Source organism: Oncorhynchus mykiss, chromosome 3 (genome assembly GCF_057628025.1).
Source record: "Oncorhynchus mykiss isolate SJ-2025 chromosome 3, ASM5762802v1, whole genome shotgun sequence".
Taxonomy (NCBI): Eukaryota; Metazoa; Chordata; class Actinopteri; order Salmoniformes; family Salmonidae; genus Oncorhynchus; species Oncorhynchus mykiss.
In genome coordinates this window covers 81,724,942-81,748,105 of record NC_143024.1, presented here as the reverse complement: position 1 = coordinate 81,748,105, position 23,164 = coordinate 81,724,942, and the positions used below count along the sequence as shown (strand labels likewise).

Sequence of the window (23,164 nt, the reverse complement as noted above, 5' to 3'; positions counted from 1 at the left end):
TGAGGGCCTACAGCAGCACCTAGATCTTCTGCACAGATTCTGCCAGACCAGGGCCCTGACTGTAAATCTCAGTAAGACCAAAATAATGGTGTCCAAAAAGGTCCAGTCGCCAGGACCAGAAATACAAATTCCATCTTGACACCATTGCCCTAGAGCACACAAAAAAACTATACATACCTTGGCCTAAACATCAGCACCACAGGTAACTTCCACAAGGCAAGAAGGCCATCAGAAGGAACATAAAATTCAACATACTAATTAGGATCTGGCTAAAAATACTTGAATCAGTTATAGAACCCATTGCCCTTTATGGTTGAGGTCTGGGGTCCACTCACCAACGAATAATTCACAAAATGGGACAAACACCAAATTGAGACTCTGCATGCAGAATTCTGCAAAAATATCCTCCGTGTACAACGTAGAACACCAAATAATGCATGCAGAGCAGAATTAGGCCGATACCCGCTAATTATCAAAATCCAGAAAAGAGACGTTAAATTCTACAACCACCTAAAAGGAAGCGATTCCCAAACCTTCCATAACAAAGTCATCACCTACAGAGAGATGAACCTGGAGAAGAGTCCCCTAAGCAAGCTGGTCCTGGGGCTCTGTTCACAAACACACCCCACAGAGCCCCAGGACAGAAACACAATTAGACCCAGCCAAATGATGAGAAAACAAAAAGATAATTCCTTGACACATTGGAAAGAATTAACAAAAAAACTGAGCAAACTAGAATGCTATTTGGCCCTAAACAGAGAGTGCACAGTGGCAGAATACCTGACCACTGTGACTGACCCAAACTCAAAGAAAGCTTTGACTATATTCAGACTCAGTGAGCATAGCCTTGCTATTGAGAAAGGCTGCCGTAGGCAGACCTGGCTCTCAAAAGAAGACAGGCTTTGTGCACACTGTCCACAAAATGAGGTGGAAACTGAGCTGCACTTCCTAACCTCCTGCCGAATGTATGACCATAGAGACAAATTTCCCTCAGATTACACAGATCCAAAGTATTTGAAAACAAATCCAATTTTGATAAACTCCCATATCTGTTGGGTGAAATACTAGTGTGCCATGAAAGCAGCATGATTTGTGACCTGTTGCCACAAGAAAAAGGGCAACTAGTGAAGAACAAACACCCTTGTAAATAGAACCCATATTTATGTTCATTTATTTTCCCTTTTGTACTTTCACTATTTGCACATCGTTACAACACTGTATATATACACACATGACATTTGTAATGTCCTTATTCTTTTGTGTGTAATGTTAAGAGAGAATATAACATTTGACTGAACACAAATATAAACGCAACATGTAAAGTGTTGGTCCCATGTTTCATGACCTGAAATAAGAGCCCAGAAATGTTCCATCCCAAAAGAATTCAGCACAAATGTGTTTACATCCCTGTTAGTGAGCATTTCTACTTTGCTAAGATAATCCATCCACCTGGCAGGTGTGGTATATCAATAAGCCGATTAAACAGCATGATCATTACACAGGTGCACCTTGCGCTGGGGACAATAAAAGGCAATGAAAATGTGCAGTTGTGTCACACAACACAATGCCACAGATGTCTCAAGTTGAGGGAGCGTGCAATTGGTATGCTGACTGCAGGAATGTCCAACAGAGCTGTTGTCAGAGAACGTGTATCCACGCCAGCCCAGGACCTCCACATCCAGTTTCATCACCTGCAGAACCGTCTGAGGAGGGGGTGGTGCTGAGGAGTAATTCTGTCTGTAATAACGCCCTTTTGTGGGGAAAAACTAATTCTGATTGGCTGGGCCTGGCTCCCAAGTGGGTGGGCCTATGCCATCCCAGGCCCAGTCATGTGAAATCCATACATTTGGGCCTAATGGATTATTTCAATTGACTGACTTCCTTCGATGAACTCAAACTCAGTAAAACCTTAGAAATGGTTTATATTTTTGTTCAGTATAGACAGATAGAGAGTACTAGATAGATAGAGGAGAGACCAGAGACCTGAACACATCAGAACTGTGTGATATGCCATGAAAGTGTCCTGACCTCTTTAGCCACGGTGTGCCAGTGCAGGTGGCTCTCACACATGTCCATTCTCTCCTGATGCAGGAACTTGCACTTATCAGGAACCAGCAGGGCATCACTCACAAACTCTCCAACTGCAAAACACGCGCACACGCGCACACACACTGTGTTAGCGCCACTGACAGAATGTGTAAGGAAATTGTGCAATATGTATAATGTATGTGGCTGGCTACATGAGAAGTGTACAATGTGTATGACAGAGGTAACGTGCAATGTAAAGTGAATTCGGAAAGTATTCAGACCCCTGGACTTGTTCCACATGTTGTTACATTACAGCCTTATTCTAAAATGGATTAAATAGCCCCCCCCCCAATAGCCCCCCCCCCATCAATCTACACAAAATACACCATAATGACAAAAAAATGATTTTTTGATTATTTTTGTGCAAATGTATTATTTTTTTACTGAAATTTTACGTTTACATAAGTATTCAGACCCTTTACTCAGTACACTGTTGAAGCACCTTCGGCAGCGAATTACGGACTTGAGTCTTCTTGAGTATGAGCTTGGCACACCTACAGAACCAGTCAAAAGTTTGGACACAACCTACTCATTCAAAGGTTTTTCTTTGTTTTTTACTATTTCCTACATTGTAGAATAATAGTGAAGACATCAAAACTATGAAATCATGTAGTAACCAAAGAAGTGTTAAAAAAATCTAAGTATATTTTATGATGACAGCTTTGCACACTTGGCATTCTCTCAACCAGCTTCATGATTTATTCACTTGGAATGCATTTCAAATCAACAGGAGTGCCTTGTTAAAAGTTAATTTGTGAAATTTCTTTCCTTCTTAATGCATTTGAGCCAATCAGTTGTGACTAGGTAGGGGTGGTATACAGAAGATAGCCCTATTTGGTAAAAGACCAAGTCCATATTATGGCAAAAACAGCTCAAATAAGCAAAGAGAAATTACAGTCCATCATTACTTTAAGACATGAAGGTTAGTCAATGTGGAAAATGTCAAGAAATTTGAAAGTTTCTTCAAGTACAGTTGCAAAAACCATAAAGTGCTATGATGAAACTGTCTCTCATGAGGACCGCCACAGGAAAGGAAGACCCAGAGTTGCCTCTGATGCAGAGGATAAGTTCATTATAGTTACCAGGCTCAGAAATTGCATCCTAAATAAATGCTTCATAGAGTTCAAGTAACAGACAAATCAACTGTTCAGAGGAGACTGCGTGCATCAGGCCTTCACGGTCAAATTGCTGCAAAGAAACCACTACTAAAGGACACGAATAAGAAGAAGTGACTTGATTGGGCCAAGAAACATGAGCCATGGACATTAGATTTTTGGTTCCAACCGCCGTGTCTTTGTGAGACGCAGAGAAGGTGAACAGATGATCTCTGCATGTGTGGTTCCTACCGTGAAGCATGGAGGAGGAGGTGTGATGGTGCTTTGCTGGTGACACGGTCTGTGATTTATTATAGTATTCAAGGCACACTTAACCAGCATGGCTGCCACAGCATTCTGCAGCAATGGTACCCTTCCCTAGATCTGTGGCTTGACACAATCCCGTCTCAGAGCTCTACGGACAATTCCTTTGGCTTGGTTTTTGCTCTGACATGCACTGTCAACTGTCGGACCTTATATAAACAGGTGTGTGCATTTCCTAATCATGTCCAATCAATTGAATTTACCACAGGTGGACTCCAATCAAGTTGTAGAAACATCTCAAGGATAATAAATGGAAACATGATGCACCTGAGCTTTAATTTGAGTGTCATAGAAAAGGGTCTGAATACTTATCTATTTTTTAATACATTTGCAAAAAAATTCAAACAACCCGTTTTCGCTTTGTCATTGTGGGGTATTATGTGTCATGAGGATTTGTATTTATTTAATCCATTTTAGACAAAGGCTGTAACGTAACAAAATGTTGAAAAAGTCAAGGGGTCTGAATACTTTCCGAAGACACTGTATGTATTATGTTGTGTGTAATGACCAGTAATTACCATTTTGTATACAGCGTTACTGTTGTTCTAAGCCAATTTTCCCCTCAAGGACATTCAACTTTGTTCTATCCTACAGATACACACAACTTACCCAGGCAGCGGTAGGGCACCACGATGTGTGTGTGACTGCTACACTCCTTGCGTCCCTTCTTGCGTCCCTTCTTGCACCAGCTCTGAATGCTGACTGGCTGGTTGGCCTCCACCACGTTAGTGATCTGGAGCTCAGGGTACACCTGGGGGAAGGAGCAGGCTTTAATGAATGTACTTCACACAGTTGTTTTCTATGGGTTTAATATTGCAGACATTTACCTCGGACCTCCCCCTTTCCTATCGCTTCCCTTGTTCCTTTTTCTCTCCCTAATCTCATTCTGTTTCCCCCCTCTCTCCTACCACTCCCACCTCTCCCTCCCGTCCCACCTATCCCTCCCTCTGTCTCCCTCCCTCGCCTCCCACCTCTCCTTCAGTCTCTCACCTACCCCTCGCCCACATCTCCGCCCCTCCCACCTCTCCTGCCCTCCATCTCATCTACCCCTCTCCCTCCCACCTCTCCTTCCCTCCCCCTCCCACCTCTCCCTCCACCCGCCTACCCCTCCCTCCCGCCCGCCCTCCCTCCCTCCCGCCCTCCTTCCTTCTTTCACCCAACCCTCCCTCCCTCCCTCCCTCAACCATCCCTTACTCCCTCTTTCACCCAACCCTCCCTCCCTCCCCCAACCATCCCTTACTCCCTCTTTCACCCAACCCTCCCTCCCCCAACCATCCCTTACTCCCTGTCACCCAACCCTCTCTCTCCCACCTATCCCTCCCTCATGATGCCTCTTCCCCCTATCCCTCCCTCATCTGATGCCTCTTCCACCTATCCCTCCCTAATCTGATGCCTCTTCCACCTATCCCTCCCTAATCTGATGCCTCTTCCACCTATCCCTCCCTCATCTGATGCCTCTTCCACCTATCCCTCCCTCATCTGATGCCTCTTCCACCTATCCCTCCCTAATCTGATGCCTCTTCCACCTATCCCTCCCTCATCTGATGCCTCTTCCACCTATCCCTCCCTCATCTGATGCCTCTTCCCCCTATCCCTCCCTCATGATGCCTCTTCCACCTATCCCTCCCTCATGATGCCTCTTCCACCTATCCCTCCCTCATGATGCCTCTTCCACCTATCCCTCCCTCATGATGCCTCTTCCACCTATCCCTCCCTCATCTGATGCCTCTTCCACCTATCCCTCCCTCATCTGATGCCTCTTCCCCCTATCCCTCACTCATCTGATGCCTCTTCCACCTATCCCTCCCTCATCTGATGCCTCTTCCACCTATCCCTCCCTCATCTGATGCCTCTTCCACCTATCCCTCCCTCATCTGATGCCTCTTCCACCTATCCCTCCCTCATCTGATGCCTCTTCCACCTATCCCTCCCTCAGGGTAACCTAGTGGTTAGAGTGTTGGACTAGTAACCGGAAGGTTGCAAGTTCAAACCCCCGAGCTGACAAGGTACAAATCTGTCGTTCTGCCCCTGAACAGGCAGTTAACCCACTGTTCCTAGGCCGTAATTGAAAATAAGAATTTGTTCTTAACTGACTTGCCTGGTTAAATAAAGGTAAAATAAAATAAATAAAAAAGATCTGATGCTTCTTCTACCTATCCCTCCCTTATCTGATGCTTCTTCTACCTATCGCTCCCTTATCTGATGCCTCTCCCACCTAATCTACCCTAATCTGATGCCTCGTCAACCTCTCCCACCTAATCTACCCTAATCTGATGCCTCTTCCACCCCTCCCTCCTAATCTGATGCCTCTTCCACCTCTCCCTCCTAATCTGATGCCTCTTCCGCCTCTCCCTCCTAATCTGATGCCTCTTCCGCCTCTCCCTCCTAATCTGATGCCTCTTCCGCCTCTCCCTCCTAATCTGATGCCTCTCCCTCCTAATCTGATGCCTCTTCCGCCTCTCCCTCCTAATCTGATGCCTCTTCCGCCTCTCCCTCCTAATCTATCCTAATCCGATGCCTCTTCCGCCTCTCCCTCCTAATCTACCCTAATCCGACGCCTCTTCCCCCTCTCCCTCCTAATCTACCCTAATCCGACGCCTCTTCCGCCTCTCCCTCCTAATCTACCCTAATCCGATGCCTCTTCCGCCTCTCCCTCCTAATCTACCCTAATCCGATGCCTCTTCCACCTCTCCCTCCTAATCTACCCTAATCCGATGCCTCTTCCGCCTCTCCCTCCTAATCTACCCTAATCCGATGCCTCTTCCGCCTCTCCCTCCTAATCTACCCTAATCCGATGCCTCTTCCGCCTCTCCCTCCTAATCTACCCTAATCTGATGCCTCTTCCGCCTCTCCCTCCTAATCTACCCTAATCTGATGCCTCTTCCACCTCTCCCTCCTAATCTACCCTAATCTGATGCCTCTTCCGCCTCTCCCTCCTAATCTACCCTAATCTGATGCCTCTTCCAATCTCCTCCCCCCTCTCATCCCCCCTCTCCTCCTACCTCCTGACAGTACTGCAGGATGCCCTCCTTGGTTCCGATGCAGCTCTTGGTGCCGAAGGGATCCGACTCCCACTTGCCACTCTGAACGTTGACATGCATGTTGAATTTCCCACAGAACATGGCTACCTGGGGCTCTGCCAGCAGACCCACTGAGTCATCAGAAGGCACCTGCAGTGAAGGAGAGTGCAGAGGGAGTCAAATTACTGTAAATAAATGATTAAAAACGTTATTTGCAGTTGAAGTGCACTCAAAATCTAAACCAGCGGTCACAAAATACACATCTACCCCCCCCACCCGCCCGCCTTGGCACTTTCCAAAAAAGTTGAACGCAAAGCATTCTGGGATCATTGTTTTTCCCCACTCTTTTTGTTCCGTGATACAATGGGAGGAAGTTTCATTGTAGCTGGCCGTCTGGCTCTCCTTTTTGTCTCGCGCACATCGGAAAAGAAGGATGCCGCAAACTAACAAAACAGAAGCCTGCTGCCATTCTGCTGGTAAATGGCCTGCGAAAAGAAAAACACAACGATCCATTTCCTAGATTGATGATACTCATTAAAAAAACTAGGCCCTAGTTATTTCTGCAGCCTGTAGTGTAGCAGTTAATGATAAATTACCACACAAACTTGGATGTATATTCTATATATTTTCTCCTCATATTCATGGTTTCCATTTTGTCTGCAATGCAAGTGTTATAGATGGACACATACAGTGCCTTCGGGAAAGTTTTCAGACCCCTTGACTTTTTGTTAAGTTACAACCTTTTTCTAATATTGATTAAACTGTTTTTATTTATTTTTTAATTAACTGAGATATTACATTAACATAAGTATTCCGACCCTTTACTCAGTACTTTGTTGAAGCACCTATGGCACCGATTTCAGATTGAGTCTTCTCGGGTATGACGCCACAAGCTTAGTACACCTGTATTTGGGGATTCTCCCATTCTTCTCTGCAGATCCTCTTTAAGACTGGACCCTGCCTGGGCCACTCAAGGACATTCAGAGACGTGTCCCAAAGCCACTTCTGTGTTGTCTTAGGATCATTGTCCTGTTGGAAGGTGAACCTTCGCCCCAGTCGGAGGACCCGAGAGCTCCGGAGCAGGTTTTCCATCAAGGATCTCTGTACTTTGCTCTGTTCATCTTTGCCTTGATCTTTACTAGTCTCCCAGTCCCTGATGGGGTCTGAATACTTTCCGAAGGCACTGTATGTTGCCCTTTAATTTCTTACAGCAGCAGTGAAGAAACAAGCATTTTCAATAGACGCTATTAATGTGTCTGACCCAACACCCTGTGGAATTCAGGGAGTCTGGTTTGCGCTCACAAGGTGGTTGTTTTGTTATAGCCTACCTTAGGGCTGACCCCATTTAGTCAACTGGTCGATTGTTTGGTTGACCAAGATTTTTTCAGTTGAGTAGTGGCAAATATATATTTTAATTATGGAACACAAGACACCTGTCTGAGTGGACTAATCCATTGCGGAGGCTGTGAAGATGGCACACCTGTTAAGGGTTTGTACTGGAGGCGAATTCAGGTGCAAGAGAGCAGAGTGAAGTGAACAGACACACTTTTTATTCCGGTCCAACGAAAGAACAAAAGTACATAAACGTGCCCAAAAACGGAACATAGACAAAAAGTAAGGCGCGTAACAATACCCACATAACATAAATACAATTTCACAAGAAGACATGGAGGGAAACAGAGTCCTAAATACATGCAGTGTGATTAGGGAATGAAACACAGGTGTGTATGGAACAAGACAAAACAAATGGAAATATGAAAAATGGAGCGGCGATGGCTAGAAAGCCGGTGACGTCGATCGCCGAACAAACAAGGAGAGGAGCCGACGTCGGCGGAAGTCGTGACAACACCAGTAACACATTTACCGTTAATTATCATTTCTCATCTACAATGTTGGTTTGGTTACAGTCATTTCTGTTAATGCATTCAATATATTATTACAGTCTTCCCTATGTCATTGTAGGAGTGGACATGTTTGCAGAGCGCACAACCTAGGTGACACTTGAGGAAAAAGTTTTGGTTTATTTCATTCCATGTTTATTTTTGGTTTATTTCATTTCAATTTATTCATTGTCTTTTGTTTAGAGCGCTCCTGTCAATCTTGAGTAAGGACACGCACCTGATTACGCATAGAACTAGGCCTAGTCTGTTTTTAAATTCACAGAGAATGACAATAGTTCCTCAACGTAGCCTATTTGAAAAATCTTTCCAGCACTCTCCCTTTCAATAACAACTCAGTATTTAAGGGGAAAACATTTATTGTTCTGATCAGGTGGAAATGCCATAAAAAAGGCATACCTGATTACTTACTATCACTTCCGCAAATAGCCTACAGCTGTGTCTGTCTGTCCGGAGCTCATATCCCCAGGGAACTCTGAGGCCTAGAATATTTTATACAATGCAGCAAGTTTGCTAGCACCAGTTTCAAGCTGGACCCAAGTTAAAAGTTATTTTAACTTGGGTCCAGCTTGTCAGCAATTTTTTTTTACATATTGGCAATATATGTTAGTTTTAGATTTGTATAATTTTAACTTAGATATAATTTGATTAATCATATGACATTGATTTTGAGATATGAAGACTTTTATAAATGAAATGAATCTGTTCTAAGAAAAGATGCATATAACAAATCAGTAGAAATTGTACCATAACTTGGCACTCCAAATGGAAAAGGTTGTCGACCGCTGGTGTAGCCTATTACCGGCAACTTCAGGAGATTAAAGGCAGAATCTGTGAAGACCAGCAGCATCGGGCAGGCTATATTCTGGTTAGCCTATATTGATCTCTGGCTCCCTCTTTAGTAATTTGTGTGTCTTAATTTGAAATGGCAGTGCTTAAAGCTTCAGGCAAAGTAGCCGACATATAGTTGATTTTATTCAAACACAGGGTGTGTCTATATTTGTAAAAATACACATTTGAAAATGTGGACCAATCGATTGTTCAAAAGAACCAACGACTCTCGATCAAACAATATTTTGTTTTTTGTAGGGGACAGTCCTTGCCTACCTGCAGGGAAGCTCTTTGACACTGCTGGTTAATTAAGTCTTTGTCTAGTTTATTTGTGTTTAATTGTAAGGGGCCCTCGAGGAACATGGCTGACATGAGGAACACAAACATGAACCATAGTTATCATCCATTAAGGAGCCTGAATGGATGTTGATATTATGAGGTGGTAGTGGGATGCCAGAACCAACTGATGCGATGGGGAGAGTACTGCAGCATTTCCAAGATGGTGTCAACAGCAACGATTTTGGTATGGCAACGGAAAGGGAGACAGCATCAGCCGGGTTGCAGGTGTTGGTGCATTCTAGAATCTTAATTCACCACATGGTCATCAGGAGTGAAGACACTCACCATAGATTCACTAGGCCTGAGTCAGCACACTGAACTAGGTTAAGGTGCTGGTTGATGCAGGAGTTGCCATTCATGGAAAAATCCACCTATATATTTTGGCATTTCTTTCATTAGTCCACTGTTCATACAGTCCCAACATTTCTCAAGACATTGGACTTTCAAGAAGTAGTCTCATTTGTCACATCCTCATGATGATGCGTTAGTGGGAATGGGACAGAGATTGTACATGCACCCGTACTAGAGGTCGACCAATTAATCGGAATGGCCGATTAATTAGGGCCGATTTCAAGTTTTCATAACAATCAGAAATCTGTATTTTTGGACGCCGTTTTTTTATTTTATCTTTATTAAACTAGGCAAGTCAGTTAAGAACACATTCTTATTTTCAATTACGGCCTAGGAACAGTGGGTTAACTGCCTTTTTCAGGGCAGAACGACAGATTTTTACCTTGTCAGCTCGGGGATTCAATCTTGCAACCTTACAGTTAACTAGTCCAAAGCTCTAACCACCTGCCTTACATTGCACTCCACGAGGAGCCTGCCTGTTACGCTAATGCAGTAAGAAGCCAAGGTAAGTTGCTAGCTAGCATTAAACTTATCTTATAAAAAACAATCAATCATAATCACTAGTTAATTACACATGGTTGATGATATTACTAGTTTATCTAGCGTGTCCTGCGTTGCATATAATCGATGCGGTGCGCATTTGCGAAAAAGGACTGTCGTTGCTCCAACGTGTACCTAACCATAAACATCAATGCCTTTCTTAAAATCAATACACAAGTATATATTTTTAAACCTGCATATTTAGCTAAAAGAAATCCAGGTTAGGTTAGGAGGCAATATTAACCAGGACGAAATTGTGTCACTTCTCTTGCGTTCATTGCACACAGAGTCAGTGTATATGCAACAGTTTCGACCTCTAAACTGTACCATTGACCATGATCAGCCACAGACCAGCCTGGTTTTGGTCACTCAACATTACACAGTATGTGACATGCAAGCAGTAAAACAATCCCAAGAAAAGTCCTTGTTATTGAGGGGGTCAGTTGTAACAGGAGTAACAACAGAAATCCCATTCCACATCATTAAGACCTTGAGTGCCTGTTGTGCTTAGGAAAAAGGAAGCTTGTGTTTATGTAACTTGTCTTGTTCCAACCCTGCCAGGATTTGATACCTGCCACTGGCTGACTAGCACTCTGGTACCAACCATAGCCTACCATGAGACTAGAGCTAGCTAGCTAGCTAGGTGACAGACAGTTGACTTCAGGTCCCACCATCTCCAGGAAGGTGACATCCCAAGGAGAGGCTGCACTATAGCAGAGAGTAAGTACCACCTTCCCTGAGGGGAAATGACGTGGCATGTGATGGCGTGGTGGGCACAACTCATCCAATGAATCTTAAAATCTGCGAAATTAGCCTATAACTAATTACACTACGGATAACAGAAAACTATGAACTTTTTATAGATTGATTTGCTGTTCAAGCATATCGAATTGACAAAGTGACCAAGAGAGATTATTTAATCCAGCGAAACAGGAGGAGAAACGTCCTTCCAAACAATCAAACATAACAATGGAAGAGGACAGTGCATTGACGGCAAGCATGTACATAAGGCCTCAACAGCTTGATCTACAGCCCGGAGTAATGGAGGACATCGAGGCCCTCAAGGTAGGAATGGATAACAGCAACAAATGAACGGAAGAAATAAGGACTGAAAACAAAGGTTTGAAAGCGACAGACTCCCTAAAATCAATGACAAAACTCCTGAGTGATAATACTAAAATGAAAGTGGAGCTACTTGACCTAAAAATGCAGAAGCATGACAAAGTCATAAAGTTAGTGAAAGAGAATGAAAATGAAGAAAAGGTGAAGGATTTTACTAAACAATCTTAAAAATGGCCAACAAACAGGTGGATAAAATTGATTTCCAAAGGCCGCATTGTTTTGGCCAAAGGGTTCCCCAGAAACCCTGACCCATTCTTGCTAGACTCTCACATTACAAGATGAAGGTGGCCGTGTTGGAAAGGGGTAGGGAGTTGAAGGGCACACCATTCTCTATCAACGAAAAACTCCCCCATGAAATAAGAGAGACAACGCATCCTTTATCCCATTTTCAAAAGACAGAGCAGAGAAACAGAATGTGCGCTTAGTATTGGATAAGCTGTACATAAACAACCAGCTCTTCAGGGAATCAAAGGTTACAACATGACTGAGTAATTCTGGTATGTTAAGCTAGTTCCTAATACACAGCATTACAACAATATTTGGTAAAAACAGTTGTTTTTTGTCTCCATCAGACTACTAGGCCGCGAACAAAATCAGTAAAGCCCTTACAATAGGGCTGTCCCCGACTAAAAAAAAATCTTGAGAGTCGTCTGTTCTTTCGACCAATCGATTGGTCAACATGTGTATTTTTTCCATATATATACACCCTATGCTAGAATAAAATCAACTATACTGAACAAAAATAAAACTCAACATGCAACAATTTCAAAGATTTTACTGAGTTACAGTTCATAGAAGGAAATCAGTACATTTAAATAAATTCATTATGCCTTAATTCATCTATGGATTTCACATGACTGGGTTGGCATAGGTCTACCCATTTGGGAGCCAGGCTCAGCCAATCAGAATGATTTTTTCCCCACAAAAAGACTTTATTACAGACAGAAATACTCCTCATAAATAGGGCACACATAGACACATTTATAGGTCTACATTTGCACGCAGACCACGTAGCCTAGGCCTAGTTCTATGCGTAATCAGGTGCGCTTCCTTCCTTAAGATTGACAGGAGCACTCCAAACAGAAAACTATTAATAAATTGACATCTCGTAAATGGAATTAAATAATCTAAACTTTTCTCACAAGTGTCACCTAGGTTGTACGCTCTGCAAACAACATGTCAACTCCTACAGTGAAAACAGTAAGACTGTAATAATAATATATCGAATGCATTAACAAAATTACAGTAACCAAACAAACGTAGATTAGAAATGATCAGAATTAACGGTAAATGTACTTCTGGTGATATTGCTATGCCATAACCGCTGCCTCCGCAGTGGATTAGTCCACTAACAGGTGTCTCGTGTGCCATAACCGCTGCCTCCGCAGTGGATTAGTCCACTAACAGGCCATAATGTTTTCCCATGGTGCCGGACAATTTTGATCTTATTTCTTTTGTCTACGCTCTAGCTTTCTCCCTCCACACCTTTTCCACGTTTTGTAGAACAGCGTTGGAACAGCGACTCTGGTGCAAAAGGGGGATGTCCTGGAATCATATTTTATAAAGATCTAAAGTTACGATATACAACAAATCACTATAATTACAATTTCTGCATATATTGTTTAATTATTATTTTTCCCTATTTGTCCTTAAGTGTCAAGGGCAATTATACATTAGGATTATGTATTATTTTCAAGGGTCTTGGGATGTATAAATCAGATACCCATCAGTTATTGCAGATTCCTCAAATTATATTTGCAATGCTAGAATATCAACAAGGATGAAATTAACAACATGTTTTCAATTTATTCATCTCATTTTACTGACATTCTGATCTAATGAAATGAAGGAATGTCTTTCCTCCATTGTGATTGTAGGGATGTGAATTAGTGAGCCTAGCATTTTCAGCAGAATTTGGCTTTCCTTTGTTGTATTTGACAACTGCCAACTTGCAAAGTGAGCCAATAATGAGCAGCTGTATATGGATATTTATGCATCACTGTTTTTATGACAGTAATGAGGATATAATCATTTATTATTGTTAGTAGTATTATGTTCCACATTTTGCTGTTGTCTGGGTATTTGTTTATTAGGTCTTATTGTCCTCAGTACTACCGAATGTATTTATTTATATTCATTCACTCCGTTTTTTTATTTGTTATGTGGCTAATTCCTAAAGATGACTCTCCTCTCGTGGTCATGCCATAGGCTTATAGGGTTTATGGCTGGGCGCTTGAGGGGTGGCAGCATAGAAACAAGTTTATGGGACAGTCCTGATTTCTTACCTGGACCATGCCAATCGGCGGTTGAAGGTGTGTTTTAGGACGCTAAAGGTGTGTTATGGGTACGGTGGTGGTATGACAGTATCAGGGACAACACCCCCTTCTGGGATGGGGGAGGCGTTTGCAAGACAATTGGAGGTTTACTTAGAGTCAGTTGCAGCATGTTTAGCAGTGCATATATTATGGTACAGCTACATGGGTAGATGTCAGACATTGATACTGGTGGTATTGGTAAGCGTGGATCAATTCTAGGCGTCTACTACTTTTTGGTAGTACGTTTACAGGCATATATTATGGTAAGTAATATTGAACCTTGTATCGCATTAAGGTAAGTGGTGAAATAAGTATACCTAGTTATAATTGTAATGGCTTAGCAGATTGTCATTTTTATAATCAGTCTTTACCTGGCTCAAAGAGAAGGAACATAATATCTATTGTTTACAGGAAACTCACTCTCCAATTACAGATGAGGTTATATGGAAAAAGGACTGGGAGGGAGAAATATATTTCTGTCATGGGCAAAGAAACTCAAAAGGGGTGATCATATTAATTAATAACAATTTTGATCGGAATGTGCAAACTGTCCAAACAGATCGGAAAGGAAGGTGGATCATTTTAAAACATGCAATTGGACGATAAACAGACGTTGCTAATTAATCTATATGGTCCAAATAATGATGATCCACACTTCTTCTATATGATATATACTAATCTATTGAGCTCACAAGCAACAAATGACTATTATTATGGTGGGAGATTAAAATACAGTTTTAAGTACCCCAACGGATCATAAATGAAAACACCTTCAAGCCATTTGGGAAATTACAAATATCATGGACACATTAGAACCATTGCATATATGGAGGCTTACCAGACTTAATGAGATAACTAGTTGAAGTCGGAAGTTAACATACACTTAGGTTGGAGTCATTAAAACTCGTTTTCAACCACTCCACAAATTTCATGTAAACAAACTATAGTTTTGGCAAGTCGGTTAGGACATCTATTTTGTGCATGACAAGTCATTTTTCCAACAATTGTGTACAGACAGATTATTTCACTTATAATTCACTGTGTCACAATTCCAGTGGGTCAGAAGTTAACATACACTAAGTTGACTGTGCCTTTAAACAGCTTTAAAAATTTCAGAAAAATATATAATGGCTTTAGAAGCTCTGATAGGCTAATTGACATAATTTGAGTCAATTGGAGGTGTACCTGTGGATGTATTTCAAGTCCGACCTTCAAACTCAGTGCCTCTTGCTTGACATCATGGGAAAATCAAAAGAAATCAGCCAAGACCGCAGAAAGAAAATTGTAGACCTCCACAAGCCTGGTTCATTCTTGGGAGCAATTTCCAAATGCCTGAAGGTACCACATTCATCTGTACAAACAATAGTACGCATGTATAAACACCATGGGACCACGCAGCTGTCATACCGCTCAGGAAGGAGACGCGTTCTGTCTCCTAGAGATGAACGTACTTTATTGCGAAAAGTGCAAATCAATCCCAGAACAACAGCAAAGGACCTTGTGAAAGGCTGCTCAGCAAGGAAGAAGCCACTGCTCCAAAACCGCCATAAAAAGCCAGACTACGGTTTGCAACTGCACATGGGGACATAGGTCATACTATTTGGATAAATGTTCTCTGGTCTGATGAAACAAAAATAACTGTTTGATGATAATGACCATCGTTACGTTTGGAGGAAAAAGGGGGATGCTTGCAAGCCAGAGAACGCCATCCCAACCGTGAAGCACGGGGGTGGCAGAATCATATTGTGGGGGTGCTTTGCTGCAGGAGGGACTGGTGCACTTCCCAAAATAGATGGCTTCATGAGGCAGGAAAATTATGTGGACGTATTGAAGCAACATCAGGAAAGCTTGGATGCAAATGGTTCTTCCAAATGGACAATGACCCCAAGCATACTTCCAAAGTTGTGGCAAAATGGCTTAAGGATAACAAAGTCAAGGTATTGGAGTGGCCATCACAAGTTCCTGACCTCAATCCTATAGAAAATGTGTGGGCAGAACTGAAAAAGCATTTGCGAGCAAGGAGGCCTACAAACCTGACTCAGATACACCAGCTCTGCCAGGAGGAATGGGCCAAAATTCACCCAACTTATTGTGGGAAGCTTGTGGAAGGAATGTGATGAAAGAAATACAAGTATAATTAAATCACTATTATTATTCCGACATTTCACATTCTTAAAATAAAGTGGTGCTCCTAACTGACCTAAAACAGGGATTTTTTACTGGGATTAAATGTCAGGAATTATGAAAAACTGAGTTTAAATGTAGTTGGCAAAGATGTTTGTAAACTTCCGACATCAACTGTACATTGAGGAGGCTTAATACAGAGACAAAGTGGAGTCGCAATTCAACCGCTCAGACATGAAAGGTATGTGGCAGGGTCTACAGTCAATCACGGACTACAAAAGAAAAACCAGCCCTGTCGTGGATCACGATGCCTTGCTCCCAGACAGACTAAACAACTTCTTTGCTCGCTTTGAGGACACTACAGTGCCACAACCCGCTACCAAAACCTGCGGGCTCTCCTTCACTGTAGCCTACGTGAGTAAAACATTTAAACGTGTTAACCCTCGCAAGGCTGCAGGCCCAGACAGCATCCCTAGCCGCGTCCTCAGAGAATGCACAGACCAGCTGGCTGGTGTGTTTACGGACATATTCAATCAATCCTTATCCCAGTCTGCTGTCCCCACATCCTTCAAGAGGGCCATCATTGTTCCTGTTCCCAAGAAAGCTACGGTAACGGAGCTAAATGACTACCACCCTGTAGCACTCACTTCGTCATCATGAAGTGCTTTGAGAGACTAGTCAAGGACCATATCACCTCCACCCTACCTGACACCCTAGACCCACTCCAATTTGCTTACTGCCCCAATAGATCCACAGACTACGCAATCGCCATCACACAGCCATAACCCATCTGGCTAAGAGGAATACCTATGCTGTTCATCGATTACAGCTCAGAATTTAACACCAGGCCTCCCGGGTGGCGCAGTGGTTAAGGGCGCTGTACTGCAGCGCCAGCTGTGCCATCAGAGTTCCTGGGTTCGCGCCCAGGCTCTGTCGTAACCGGCCGCGACCGGGAGGTCCGTGGGGCGACGCACAATTGGCCTAGCGTCGCCCGGGGTAGGGAGGGCTTGGTCGGTAGGGGTGTCTCATTGCGCACCAGCGACTCCTGTGGCGGGCTGGGCGCAGTGTGCGCTAACCAAGGTGGCCAGGTGCACGGTGTTTCCTCCGGCGCATTGGTGCGGCTGGCTTCCGGGTTGGATGCGTGCTGTGTTAAGAAGCAGTGCGGTTGGGTTGTGTATCGGAGGACGCATGACTTTCAACCTTCGTCTCTCCCGAGCCCGTACGGGAATTGTAGCGATGAGACAAGATAGTAGCTACTACAACAATTGGATACCACGAAATTGGGGAGAAAAAAGGGGTAAAATTCAACAACAAAAAAAATACAAAAAAAAATACAAAAAAAAATAATAGATTTTAACACCATAGTACACTCCAAACTCATCATCTAGCTCGCAACTCGGGGTCTCGATCCCGCCCTGTGCAACTGGGTCCTGGACTTCCTGACGGGCCGACATCTCCACCCCGCTGATCCTCAACACTGGGTCCCACAAGGGTGAGTTCTCAGCCCTACTCCCTGTTCACCTACGACTGCGTGGCCATGCATGCCTCCAACTCAATCATCAAGTTTGCAGACGACACTACAGTGGTAGGCTTGATTACCAACAACGGCGAGACGGCTTACAGGGAGGAGGTGAGGGCCCTCGGAGTGTGGTGTCAGGAAAATAACCTCACACTCAATGTCAACAAAATAAAGGAGATGATCGTGGCCTTCAGGAAACAGTAGAGGGAGCACCCCCCTATCTACATTGACAGGACAGTAGTGGAGAGGGTGGAGAGTTAAGTTCCTCGGCGTACACATCAAGGACAAACTGAAATGTTCCACCCACACAGACAGTGTGGTGAAGGTGCAGCAGCGCCTCTTCAACCTCAGGAGGCTGAAGAAATTTGGCTTGTCACAATAAACAAACTTTTACAGATGCACAATCGAGAGCATCCTGTCGGTCTGCATCGTCGCCTGGTACGGCAGCTGCTCCGCCCATAACCATAAGGCTCTCCAGCGGGTAGTGAGGTCTGCACAACGCATCACCGGGGGCACACTACCAGCCTTCCAGAACACCTACACCACCCGATGTCACAGGAAGGACAAAAAGTTCATCAAGGACAACAACCACACTGTCTGTTCACCCCACTATCATCCAGAAGGCGAGGTCAGTACAGGTGCATCAAAGCTGGGACCGAGAGACTGAATAACAGCTTCTACCTCAAGGCCATCAGACTGTTAAACAGCCATCACTAACATTGAGGGGCTGCTGCCAACACACTGACTCAACTCCAGCCACTTTAATAATGGAAAAATGTATGTAATCAATTTATCACTTGCCACTTTATATTATATAAATGTTTACTTACCCTACATTTCTCATCTCATATGTATATACTGTACTCTATACCATCTACTGCATCTTGCCATCTTGATGTAATTAAATGCATCACTAGCCACTTTAAAACAATGCCACTTTATATAATGTTTACATACCCTACATTTCTCATCTCATATCTACTGAATCTTGACTATGCCTTACGGCCATCACTCATTCATATATTTATATTTACATATTCGTATTCATTCCTTTACACTTGTGTGTATAAGAGTAAGTGACATTTTTAGGTTATATTACTTGTTAGATATTACTGCACTGTTGGAACTAGAAGCACAAACATTTCTCTACACTTGCATTAACACCTGCTAACCATGTGTATGTGAGAAATATATTTGATTTGAGTGAAATAAGTATGCCCCCAACGCAATTCTGAAGTATAATACATCCAGTGTGATTTCAACACTTTTTTGTCTAATTAACAAAATATTGTCTTTAGTTGAGATATATATATATATATATATATATAAAAAAAAAACATTCCAACCTCGTTTAGCATGATCTATTCAATTATAGCATAATTCTACTATTCGTATTTACTTGCTTCACTGTCAAAGACATACATTTATTTTGAAGGCTAACCGCAAAGTCCACTACTGTGGCTAATCCTTATTGTGGCTAGCTTTACATAGATGTGTCCGACCCCCATTAATCAAATAAGAACTGTCTTATAAATTCGGGATATTTTAGATGACATCTAGCTAACTATAGCTACTGAAACCGATTGTTGTTTTGCTATGTTTTTGGGGAAGAACATTGTTTGCATCCATGAGCTAGCTAGCACTTTTTATGACCAGCACTGAAGGTGTGCGAGACAACTACAGTCCCTGGTAAACGGGGACGTATGTAAATGGCAACAAAATAACTTTGTAGTCAGTGTGTGTTTGTGTAACCTTTATGCAAGTAGGTGTAACGGTATAGTTTCCGTCCCTCGTACATCAACCACAGTCACTCACGAAGCATCGTTACCCATCGCGCCACAAAAGCCGCGGACCCTTGCAGAGCAAGGGGAAAAGGAACAACTACTTCTAGGTCTCCGAGCGAGTGAAGTCACAGATTGAAACACTATTAGCACGCACCCTGCTAACTAGCTAGCCATTTCACATCGGTTACACTCACCCCCCTTTTGACCTCCTCCTTTTCCACAGCAACCAGTGATCCGGGTCAACAGCATCAATGTAACAGTATTACTTCCGTCCCTCTTCTCGCCCCAACCTGGGCTCGAACCAGGGACCCTCTGCACACATCAACAACCGTCACCCTCGAAGCATCGTTACCCATCGCGCCACAAAAGCCACGGCCCTTGCAGGGCAAAGGGAACAACTACTTCTAGGTCTCAGAGCGAGTGACGTCACCGACTGAAACACTATTAGCACGCACCACCGCTAACTAGCTAGCCATTTCACATCGGCAAGTCAGAATCAATTCTTATTTAGAATGGCGGCCAAACCCGGACAACGCTGGGCCAATTGTGCGCCGCCATTTGGGACTTCCGTGACCGGTTGTGACACAGCCTGGGATCGAACCGCAGGCTGTAGTGATGCCGAGCCTTGGACCGCTGCGCCACTCGGGAGGCCAGATTGGGTTTTTATTGGTGATGTTGCTAATGATTAGGCTACTTGGTGTGGCCAAGTAAAATGTGCCTACAGTTGTGCTTTTCTTTCTCCATCAGTTACAGCTACACAAAACAAACATATGTACGAACACACACTGCAACCAAAGTAGACTATTATTTCCCTAAACACCTTCAAAATGATATAAAGATAAGAAAACTTTAAACACTTTGTTTTATGTTCCTAATAGAGCAGCTGTCAAACAGAGACTTGTCCATGTCTTTTAGCATGTCGGGGTTGACCGACTCTTCTGGTATGCACACTTTGTTTACTAGTTTACAGTGCAATTATCCTGTTGGTTTTATGCTTACAGTCAAGGCACCAAGGAATAGCGTAAAACAGTCTAGATGCAACATAAGCTACTACTATCGACCCAGGCCCATTTTGAGGCTTTACTCACGAACATAGACAATTTGATGCTGTGTCATAACTCTAAAATCGAATAATGCGCTGTTAAAAACAGCAACCTCTTCAGTGCCGTCTAGCCACCGTGCATCTCAGCACTGCAGCACTGACGCCATCTTGCTTGTGTCAAGCTTCACTCTTTTCCATTCTCCACTCCACATAACCCACCAGCATCCACTGGCCGGTTATGTGGCAAATGCAACATTGTATCATGTTAATGTCTGTTCAATAAGTATCCATATGCACAGCAGTTCTATATTTCCTTGTATCAGAGAAGCAACAATGTGTCCTTACTCTCAAAAGGAGTAGGCACAAACTGATTTATAGACTAAATTAAACCCTGCTATGTGAATCTAACATAGAGATTTGAAAATGGGTCACAGCATTTGTAGTAACCCAGTGAGCAAAATTATGTTGAAAAGACATACATACATACAAAGATTATAAACGGGTTGATTTTTGGCTCTGAGCGAAAGATGAAACAATGTCGTTTCTGGATGTGGAAAATACACATTTACTGTACCTAATTATTACTCTGCTATGCTCTACTGTACTGTGCTGTCCAAACTTGTGAAACAAAGACATCTATTATTGTCAGAACCAAATCATAAATGTCTATGATCGGTACAAATCGAGGCCGGTCTGGGCCGGACGTCTGTGGACATTGAAATCAAGGCCAGGGTGGACGGAACACATTTTTACAACTTTTCAATGTCCATGTACATCAGGTGTCGGACGTGCTCACTGGGAGGCCCTACGCTAGTTAAGGCTAAAGTGTAAAATGCCCAAAGGATGTAACTTGTTGGTCCTTCATTTGATGTTGATAAGCAGATAGCCTATCATTGCAATAGAATTGCATTTTCATGGTAGGTTAATTTTAGGCACCGATTTTTTTGGGGGGGGGTATTGATATTCCCATGGATAACCCATGGGTTGCAGCGTCGTTTGCAGTTGAACCGGTCGACCACCTTAAAATGATAATATACTGTTTTATGGTCCGTAGGCTTAATTATGTTGTTTATCAGGGCTAAACGCGTGTCTAGCCTAATCTGTTCAATATTCCTGAAAAGGATCACACACCCTTGAAAAATACAAAATGCGGGGTGTATTCATTAGTCAAATTCCGTTGCAAAAACATTTAGCAAAGGAAATTGTTTACTCCAAACGGAAAACGTTTTGCAACGGAAGCTATATTTTCTATTGGACAAAATCTGTTATGTCCCTCCCCGTTTTTTTTGCTCTGTTTGCTTCCTAGAGTAACTGGTAAATTGTTTCCGTTGCATAACGTTTTGTAACAGACGAAACGTTTTGCAGCGGACTCCAACTAATTCATACACGCCAGCATACGTTTACCACCATTGAAACAACGCAATCTCACAATATAGCTAGGCCCTAACATTTTCGCATATAGGCTTAAATGAGTAGTCTGTCAGTAGAGAAACGGACCAATACTTTATTTTATCATTCCAGGTCCCTGTAATCTAGTGCCTAACTGTCAATCCAGTGTCGTTGACAGATTCAACGGTAGGGCAATTATAGGCCGAAAAATAAATGTTGAACGTTTTTGCTTTACGCATTTGGATATTCCACTCCAAAGCTAGTTAAGGCTATGAGGGAGATAAAAACAAGCTATTTTCGACACTACTACGCAGGCTGCAATTAGCAGAAATATGGAGTGGTTGGAACAAGATGAGAAATGTAGCCTAGTAATCGCATTAAAACCTATGGTGTTTAGCGTATAGTGCCTTAAAAACATTGTGGAATTTTGTAATTTAGTAACATTTCTTTCTGCCTCCAAATGCAATCCTGATTCACCGTGGGTCTGAATTCCGTTATTTTCACTCCTCCTGCCTTCAGTTCACCCTCATCCTCCGCTGCTACAGGGACGGGAACTAGCTTATGGAGGTTCGTGCTTTGCCCGATACACGAAGAACGCTGATGACCTGTTCTCCCCTTTTCTTACCTCAGATGCCAGCGTCAAGGTCGCAACCCATAACAGCAGAAATGCCGTTCGCTCGCCCATGCCGTTGACCCTAAATCAGTTTTGTCCAATATCTGGAAAATATTCCGATAAATCCGATGCTCTATCCTGTTCCCGTGCACTCCCGGTTGGCGATGGCGTGTTAAATGATGGAAAGCGAGAACGAGGCTGGCCAGCTTCCCCAAAGCCTGTCACCTGACCCGGCCAATAGTGTGTGATTGCGGCCCGAGAGAATAGGCTAGCCTATGGGAAGAAACTTGAGGGAGTGAGGACTGCAGCCAGCTCCGATTGTGGGATATTGGCGGAAATGAGCAGATGTTTAACACACGTAGTCATACACTTTATATACACTTTTATAGAGAAAGATCTTTTTAGCCCCCTCTGTCCCCTACAAACATGAAGGTTTCCTCTGCTGCTTTAATCTGCTCTCATTCATCTTTGTTTATGAAATGTCCCTATAGGCTAGTTCTGATGACACACACAAACACAAAGACATACATACCACTAAAACCAAATTTCACAATCCTAAAAGAATTAGGCAATCCCAAAATGCAGCAGTTTTAACGCAATAGCAAATCATTATATAGATTTTTTTATTGTTTAATTTAACCTTTATTTAACTAGGCAAGTCATTTAAGAACCAATTATTATTTACAATGACAGCCTATTTAATATTAAGTACCTTACTGTTATTTTTTTTTCAATTACAATGGTCAAAAAAATAACTGATACTTTTGTGTA

The 23,164-nt window shown here is 43.0% G+C and overlaps 1 protein-coding gene across 2 annotated transcripts in view; it reads right to left on the bottom strand.

The window, feature by feature from the left end:
• The window catches only part of LOC110520491 (amyloid-beta A4 protein), a 54,384-nt gene extending 31,502 nt beyond the window's left edge, over window positions 1-22,882 (bottom strand). Inside the window, exons 1-4 of one of the 2 annotated variants that reach the window (XM_090230273.1) lie at window positions 22,406-22,882; window positions 6,509-6,676; window positions 4,116-4,257; window positions 2,029-2,141 (exon numbers count right to left, since the gene is read on the bottom strand). In XM_090230273.1, coding sequence (XP_090086399.1) covers window positions 2,029-2,141; window positions 4,116-4,257; window positions 6,509-6,676; window positions 22,406-22,465 — 483 coding nt within the window. In that variant the 5' untranslated portion in view covers window positions 22,466-22,882. The remainder of the gene's footprint in view (window positions 1-2,028; window positions 2,142-4,115; window positions 4,258-6,508; window positions 6,677-22,405) is intronic. The other variant, XM_090230274.1, reaches the window with a different exon arrangement.
• Between the last annotated feature and the right edge of the window lie 282 nt (window positions 22,883-23,164).